Source organism: Mesitornis unicolor, unplaced genomic scaffold (genome assembly GCF_000695765.1).
Source record: "Mesitornis unicolor isolate BGI_N332 unplaced genomic scaffold, ASM69576v1 scaffold2187, whole genome shotgun sequence".
NCBI lineage: Eukaryota > Metazoa > Chordata > Aves > Mesitornithiformes > Mesitornithidae > Mesitornis > Mesitornis unicolor.
Genome location: NW_010194124.1, coordinates 57,010 through 65,823, shown reverse-complemented (window position 1 = coordinate 65,823; position 8,814 = coordinate 57,010). Strand labels below are relative to the sequence as shown.

The 8,814-nt window shown below is 43.3% G+C and overlaps 1 protein-coding gene across 1 annotated transcript in view; it reads right to left on the bottom strand.

Annotated features, from left to right (window-relative positions):
- LOC104543134 (microtubule-associated serine/threonine-protein kinase 2-like) overlaps window positions 1–8,814 on the bottom strand; it is a gene marked incomplete at its 5' end in the record, with an annotated part of 64,792 nt that overhangs the window by 6,835 nt on the left and 49,143 nt on the right. The window contains 4 exon segments of the mRNA XM_010187671.1: window positions 596–811; window positions 3,249–3,553; window positions 4,268–4,422; window positions 6,900–7,009. Of these exon segments, the coding sequence (XP_010185973.1) occupies window positions 596–811; window positions 3,249–3,553; window positions 4,268–4,422; window positions 6,900–7,009 (786 nt within the window).

Sequence of the window (8,814 nt, the reverse complement as noted above, 5' to 3'; positions counted from 1 at the left end):
GCTCCGCTCTGCCATAGCTCAGCGTGGTCGGGCTGTTCACTAGAAGTTACCACCTGTCAAGGTCTGGCTTTGCTTGGACACAGAGCCAGGCCAACAAGGCAAGCTGTTCAGCATTAACTTGCTTTGTGAGTTCCTTACGCTATTGAATTCTTGAACACTCAACCAAGTTATCTAGAGTTAATGAAACCTCCCAGTGCATGAATGCACCAGACACATTCAGCTCCTAAACAATGCCAGTTAGCACGTGACCCTCAAAAAAAGTACCTTGAGAGTTAAAATCATTCTGCGTCTCTATACCTCCTTGCTGCACCATTGTCTAGAGACAAGCTAGGAGCCAATTTAATTGAAAGAATAAGGCCCAGCTGCCATTTGCAGAAGTTGCAGCCAGACCACACACACAATGTTCCTGTCTGTGGCAAAGCAGTACTCATTACCCTGCTGAGTAGTAAATATTACACCAATTGTAAAAGTCAGATCTCTCCCCTCCTGCCAGCCAGGGAATTATTCCAGGAGAGCAAAGGGGGAGGATCTGTCTGCAGACCTTTTGTTTAGTGCTTGCAGATTCTGAGAGTGCCTCACCCAGGGCATTTCTTACCTGAGGGAATCAGGAGAGACAAGGCAGTAGCAGATGCTGATTTAATCACTTTATTGACAGGTCTTGAGGTACGTTTCTCCCCTGATTCTCCGGAGAGCAACCTGTGTCGTGCCCGTCGCACTGCCAAATCGCTGATGGCTTTTGGAGTGGTAAAGTCTGGGCCTTCATTGCTATTACTGCGAGCGCGTGGATCAGAGAAATCTGCAGTGCTCCCAGCTACAGTTTAAATTAAAACAGATTAGAACCACAGGGAATTCCTAACAGTCTATCCCCCTACAGGCAAAATACATTAAATCAAAGTCATGTTTACATGAAGTCCAAGAGTAAATTTTCCAAAGAAGAAACCCCAGGGCTTGAATTTTTATTTACAGATACGGTGTTATTCCGAATACAGAAAATTAGCAGCTTCTGTTCTGTTAGAAAAGCTGGCTAATGAAATCACGTTGCTCAGTAGCAGTTACATGAATCTTAAAGCTGTGGTGCAGTTCTGCTGGCAAGCCATTTCAATGGGATCGTTCACAGATGAAAACAGGTTTATGGAAAGCGCTCCCTTTTTACAACCAGCAAGAACTGTCAACCTTTAAGTTAAAGCTGCCTCTAATAGAAGAGCCAGGTTCTACTGGAGTCACACATTGAAAAATCCACTTTAAGAGAGTACTAAGGCACTAAAGTCAGGGAAAGTAAAAAAATGTGGATTGCAAAGACAACCTTAATTTGCCTCCTTCAGCGCACCGTTGCAATTTAGTCTTGAATTACTTAACCTGCTATACTTCAATGTAAAATGAGAAGTAAAATCAGACTAGGCATGCAACAATAGCAGATGCTGGGGACTGGGGGTGCAGTATTTAAGCTCGGTGCCTCAGTTCCCCATCTGATGCCTAAAAGGGACACTGGGAAAATACATTAATTAGAATTTACAAGGTGCTCAGAAATGAAAGTGGTGAGCATCACAGCAAATCCACAAGGGAAATTAATCATTCTGTCTTCAGAAGCAAATTTTAAGCAGCGTGCAATAAATAAAGCCTAAGGGCCACGTTTTGAACAATGAGGAGAGAACAAAACATTGATCATCGTTATTTAAGTGGGCACGACTGCTCTGCATACTAAGTAAAGCAGGAAGTACCATGAAAATAAAAATTCAAAGCACCATTCCCATGGATGTCAGTACCAGATGCCAGTTCAACATTTAACAGCTACAGAGTTTCAAATGAGGCTCCCAGACAATGAGGAACCCAGAACTGGAGGCTGGGTGTGAAAAGGCTGCGATACGCATTAGAGGAGCACTCCGAGACACTGACAGGAATGAAATTATTTTCTCACAATCAAACCCCTGCCTCTGACTTAACTTTTCAGGCTGGGGACACTGAAGCAATGGTACCCCTGAATCCCATGCCCTGGACTAAAGATTGCTCCAGTGCATTAGGCTCAGAAGGGCAGGCTGCTCAGGGAAGCTTCATTTTTGCCTACTTCAACTTGAAAATACACAAATTTACAATGAAAGCGTTCTTGCATTTTTTAATAGCATGTTTCTGAGCTTTTAGTGTGAAACTGTGAAACTAAGGTTCCACTGTCACACTTCAGTCATCCAAGTACGTGGTTGCTTGCTTTCTTCACCCCTACACATTTTCCCATGGCAGCACCAGGCCTCCTCTGGGAGGATGAGCCATAGAAGGGAACGGGACAATTTTGAAGGAATTCCACAGACTGGATTGCAGAAGAGGAGTAATGAGGTGTGGGGATCTTTGGCTTTACTCTAGTCTGGAGGCAAAATTTCCTCTAAGGCATATCCACCCTCTGCTATCAATCCACCATCGCATCGGCCCAGTGCCCTTCACCTCGTCCTTGTCAGCCCTGCTGCCACTCTGACTTCTTGCCTAGTACCCTTTTCCTCTCCTTTGTATTCTCAATTGCACTGCTGCCTTGCTCTCAGTTTCTCCCAGCAACTTGTTTCTTATTTTCTTACCCAGTTAGTCCTTGTTCTTCAATGCTATAATCTAATTCTTCCCCTAAATATGCCTGCCTTCTAAATATTATCTTGCTAACCTTCAATTCAACTTCACTGCTCTCTTTCATTGGTCCGAATTTCCTTTTTCTCCTCCTTACTACTTCCCACCAGTTCCCAGCTCTGGCCTTGTCTGTTCTCAGAAATACACAGCTTTGCCCTCTGCCTTCCCAAACAGCATGTGGCGCGGCCCTGACACAAACCCCACTTCCACAGCAAATGTCAAGTCTTTAACCCCAAACTAGAGCTTTTCAGACAAATAAAACCATGGGAAGCAGAGATCTTTTAGTAAGGCTGATACCCATATTCTCCATCCCCAGCTCAGGCATAATCTGCTCTAATACTTAAAATAACGCTGCCTCAGGTAGGCGCACAGTGGCTGTAAGTAGGCATAGATCATATGGGTCTCAAGCATGAGAAGACCTTGATCAATTTGAAGTGACAAGACTGAAATATAAGATTAATTTTGAAGAGATTAAACCACCGATGTTATCTTAAAGGCAAGCAGAGCCACAAAACTGTATTAACACAACCACTTAGCACAAGACATTCACATCACGTAACATCCAAATCCACAGTTTTACAGAGTTAATGTCTGCAAACTAACACAGCTTTCTTGGAGATCACGACACCACCACACTGAGCACAAACCTGTCAGTGCTGAGGCGCTGCTGACAGCCGTGGAGAGGGTGGTGGGTCCAGCATCACCTTCCGGCTGCAGCTCCTGCTCCACGGGCTGCTCTGGAATGGGCACTGGCAGCCCCTCTCGGGCCTGCACAGCAGATAAGAGCATCCCCTCAGACTGCGGCCTTTTGAGAACAGTTCCCTCGTCCTCAGCGGAGATGGCAAAGCGGGGCATGTCAAGAAGCCCTGAGCAGCGTCGCCGGACCGTCAAGGGTGGGCTGGAGTCGCTCTCCGTGTGTGAGGATTCAGACACAGACAAGCGCTTACGCAATCTGAAAGAGAAAACAAGACAGAGCCCCTCAGATAAGTTAGGGGGATAATGAACTTGAAAGGGTGAAAACAGCGCACACACCTAACTCACACATCTGAAGCCAATATATGGTGAAACTAGGAGACGGAGCTACATCATTAGGACTTAAAACAGCACAGGCTTAGGGCATCACCTGAGTCTAGATTTCCAATATATGCTGTTGTTAAGCTTCTAGGAAAGGAATGAATAAAACACAATTCTGGGCATTCGTGTATTTTACAGATATTTTTATTACAACATCAAACCTTTTTGGATATTCTGAACTTTAGAAACTTTGGACTTTCCTATGGTTTCACTAATTTGTGACAAATGGTGGAAGTCTGGCAACACCAGACTGCGGATTCACTGATGTTTAAGAGAAAAAAAAATGCTGTTAGTGCATCTCCAGCATAACGAGCCTTGCCACAAACGAAAGCTTTACTCAAGGTCAGAAACCTTTTAAATTAAAGTATTTGCTACAAATTTAGGAGATGCTAGTACCTAATCAGGTACATTTAAGGACTATATCACTTCTACACATTCCTTTTCAGCTATTTATTCCACTCTGCAGGCTTCACCTGTGGAAATACATCATATGAAGCATTCCTGAACTAACACTGGTTGTAGAAAGTTTTGGCACAGGTTGGCCTTTCTCAGATGATGTGAGAAACCAGAAGACTTAGTCCACAGAACTTACATCTCAGGAGACCCAATCACCCAGCTGCGGTCTCGGCTCTTCAGACCACCAAGGCTGTCCAGCCTGTCATCTTTTTCTTCACTCAGACTCCGCTTGGTTGGTGGTGGAGTCTTCCTCTCTTCGTGGATGGAAAGACGCTCCATGCTGCTGTACACCTGCATATAGCAAAAGATGCTTCCGTACAGGGACAACAAACCTCTGTAGCTTTTTCTGAGCAAGGGGCATAATCTCTTCTTAAAATGAAAGATATTCCCCAAAAGCATGAACCTGGCAATGTTCTTTGACTAAATAACACAGTGCAGATGTGACTTGTTCAACATGTGTCAGGAAAGCAAAAGAACAAGATTCAGAAACATGAAATACACTTTTCTACACCAGCACCCAACACCTCTCCTCTGAAAACAGCACCCACCACCACAGAAACACAAAGACTTTTTGGAATTACTTATTTTTGTTCTTAATGATTCTCAAATCTAAGAGGAGATACTGTTAAAGCAGGCTCCACAAGTCTTGAAGTCTGGCATCTGGATCTTGAAATCTTACTACACAAATTCAATTCTGTGATAGGCATCATGCTCATGACCCCATTTCATTATCATCAGTCTATCAGCATTGCCCCAAGCTTGTTTCAGAACAAAAAAGTCCTGCCCTCCTCAAGGAATCTACTATAATGCTGACAGCTTAATGAAAGTGCCTTTCTTGGTTTTACAGCCGTCTTTAAATAATTAAATGATTAAGCAAAAAAAAAAAATCCATCCTTTTAAAACTACACTTGACTGTGGACCTAATTTACATAAGAAGAGATTAATGAAAATAATGTTATTAAAAATTCAGAGCATCAACAAGATAACTATTAATAAATCATATGGCTGAATTGTCAGACAAGAATTTCAAAATATAATGAGGCTTTTATGCCTCCCACATTACAAATGCTGTATAATTTTTCAGGTCTTAAAATAAATTCATTAAAAGTGAACTTTTTCTCTTTGTGGCAAAAACAGTGAACCCTAAAGAAAAGCTTCAGTCTAGCAGATGAATAATACCCATGGTGAGAAAGGGCAGAAAAAAGAAACCCTTACGTACTCACGAGAACTTTTTCCAAACCCCAACTAATCCTCGGGTCCAATTTTAAACATACTTTTGGTGATGCAAATCAGGAGCAACTCCACAAAATTAATGGTAACTGTTACTTAAGACACTGTAGCCTGGCTGAGAACAAAGAACAAACTGGTGCTGACAAAACTGACTTCAGCAGTGGGAATCTGGAGGAACTGTCAGGAGAAACTGAAACATCTTTCAGAGACTGGAAATAAAATTGCTACTCCAATCTCATCAAGAGGGAATTATTGCTCACAGAGCGGGCAGACCTCAAAACAGCATTTCTTCTTGCTTCTGCCCCTCCCCAAACAGGGTTTTATCCATGTTAACAGCGGAGTTGTACTTTGCACTGCCTGTAATCCCAGCTTTTTATTTGAGTTCACCTGAGTAAGGCTGAGGGACCTGCACAGACCTGAGTAAGGCAAACTGAATCCAGACAGCACGGCTGGAGGGGACCTCCTCAGGGCTTCCTGCCCACTGCCCCACCTCAAAGCAGAGCCAGCTCTCCTGTCGTCCCCTGACAGATGTTTCTGCAACCTGTTCTTAAAGGCCGCCAGTGATGGAAATTCTACAAATTCCCCAGGCAACCCATACCAGAGTTTAATTGTCCATCATTGGAAACTTTTTCTTATCATCTCTCCTACACCTCCTTTGTGCCCATGATTTCCTGCCAGTTCTGGGCAGAAAGGAAGGCAATGTATCATTTCCTTCTAGCAGTTATGTATTTGGAAACACATTAGGTTTTATGTTTTGTAGATCTTGGGTCATTCTTGTTTGCCTTCCTCTGGACCCTCTTTTATTGGTCCGTGTTTGTTTTAAAGAACATTGCCCAGAACAGGACAGAGTACCCCAGCTAAGGACTTCCCGCAGCTAAGCAGATGGAAAGGATTTCTTCATTTGCTTTGAAGAAAATATCCATGCTCACCCAGTACAGTAACTGCCTTTTTGCTTCAATAATTTGGCATATCTAACTCATGATGCTCCTTATCCCAGACCCTTCTCTTTGAAACTGTCACCTTCTGTTGCTCCAGCTGTGTATGAGACAGTGAACAGCCGAAGTGTAAACTTCACCTGTGCTCTTACTGCATGGGATCCCTTTGATTTTAGACCATTATTCCAAAATGTCAGAATCAATTTTCAACCTAATACCATCTTGTCACCTACTGGAAGAGCCTTCCAAAATGACACTGTTCTAAGTAAATAAGCTTTGAATACCGCCTATGACAGCATCCAAATCATTAGTAAAAATTTCAAACTGTAACAGACACAGGAGAGACCTCCACAGTACCCTGCATATTTGTGAAACATTAAGAAATACAAAACCTGATTCTCCAATTATACTTGCACTCACTCTAAGAGGCCACAAACTACCACAGAATAAACATCGTACACCGGTTTTCCTTTCCTCAGTGGATACTGAACACCACGCGACTCCCATGTATCATCTGCATTATTAAAATCTACCCCACACAAAGCAATAAGACTGTGTTCCCATTTAGATTTTTTTTCTTTCAACAAGCTAGCATGCTCCTACCTTGCTGAATCTCGGTGAGCATGAGGAAAACTGCCGAATTTCTACGTGATCATCATCATTAGTGTCCTCCTCTTCTTCCGAATCCAGGTGCTGGTACCTTTCTGAACGAGCTGTGAACAAGACACAGCACATTTCATCAGCACAGGGAGTGGTGGTATCCCTCATAACTCGAGCAGTGCATGCTTACCCACAGTCTTTGCACCAATTCCAACTTGTCTACTTACAAAGAACTTTCATACACCACGAGGAGTATTTTCCTTAAAACTGAAACATACCCAGCCAGTTTTGCTCATCCTGTACAATTAGCAGTAAAGAATACCTCCCTCCTACTGAATTTGTCTTATACCATCTGCTATCTTATATTCTAAAAGCAGCTGATGCCTAATCCTGCAGACTCTCTGTGGTAGGGATATTTCTTCCCTACTACAATCAATCATATGGAAGGAAACACAGAAACAATTCACTGTCCCAATTTCCAACAAACAGCCTTATGATCGTACAAAATCTGTCCCGCACACATACATACATACATACATACAAGCCTTCTTTAAAAAATAAAAATATTTACCCTCAAAAAAGACTTCCTTTTCTCTCTCCTACAACTAGAAAAAGGATTAGATTTTGTGAAAGAAAATGGGCAAGCAGCCAATATGCAAAGCTATTTTTTAATGCAAAAAACTAAACTGCCTCCAAAGCGATTTTGTGCTTTGAGATTTGCAGCACTGGATTTCTAAGCCAGCCACATTGGATTTTGCGGGGCAGGCATTAATAAGTTTGGCTACAGAAAGCTGATAGCTATACTGAGCCAAATTTGCTGCACTGTATCAGCCAGAAAGCTACTTTTGTAAATTCTAAAATTTTCTGCATTAGAGTTTATAATAGCAACGCCAGCTCTTATCAGTGTCTATGTGAGATATTTCCTGACATGAGAATTCCAGCTTTTATAAAGGACTCACATCAAAGTCACCCCGATAACCTGCTAAATGTGCCTGGGCATTCGGGGAGTTTGCCATCATTCCTCCTTGACAGATGCAGTGATTTGCACCACTGAACACAACGTGGTGCTTTTACCCACTAGGATCTGCTCATAGCTGCTGTGCCGAGCCTCTCCCAGTCACTGACACAATCCAGTGACCGGAGCTCAAGCTCAACGTCTGAAAAGTCCAGTAGGCATGGCCACCTTGGCTTCTGCATGTATGTTGTACCAATACAGTCTCAATACATGCAAGACACACCTCTGCCCCCTCCACACAGCTGGACTCAAATTGCTCTCTGCAGTGAGGAGATGGAGATTTCTGCATCTCTCTCTCTCTCCACCCAACTCCTAACCTAAAAGCCTCTTCCCCAGACTGGGAAACCATTATCTAAACTGGATTTCTGTTTTCGCAGCATGGCAGCCAAGGGGCTGGAGGCTGCTCTCTCCCTCCCTTCAACCTGAGCAAAGCATGGGAGCAGAGCAAAAATGTGCATCATACGGCCCTGGGAAAAGGATGCAAGAGCTTCCAATGAAGTCAGAGTAGAAATTTCCATAGCTCAGGGACCTGAAAAAGCCCAGTATCATCCTGTGCTGCAGCTGGCGTAGGGGAAAGACTCCCGTGACCAGTGACAACCTCTATGGTCTTTCCACCTGCTCAGCTCCCCAAGCCAAATGAGAAATGCCAGGGAGCAGAGGCTCCGGGGACAGAGACCCTTCCATCCCTCACATGATGCTCCTCCCTTCTCTCCCAAGAGCACTGACTCTGTCTGGTTCTTATCTGGAAATACCAGGAATCTTACACAGCACTGATACTGTGGCAGTTCCCAGACATTTATATATACCAGACAGGCACTTCACTTCATATCTCATTAGTGTTAAGAATACTAAAATAAGGTGATACACTTGCAGTGGAAATAATTTAAATTACTTTAAACCTCT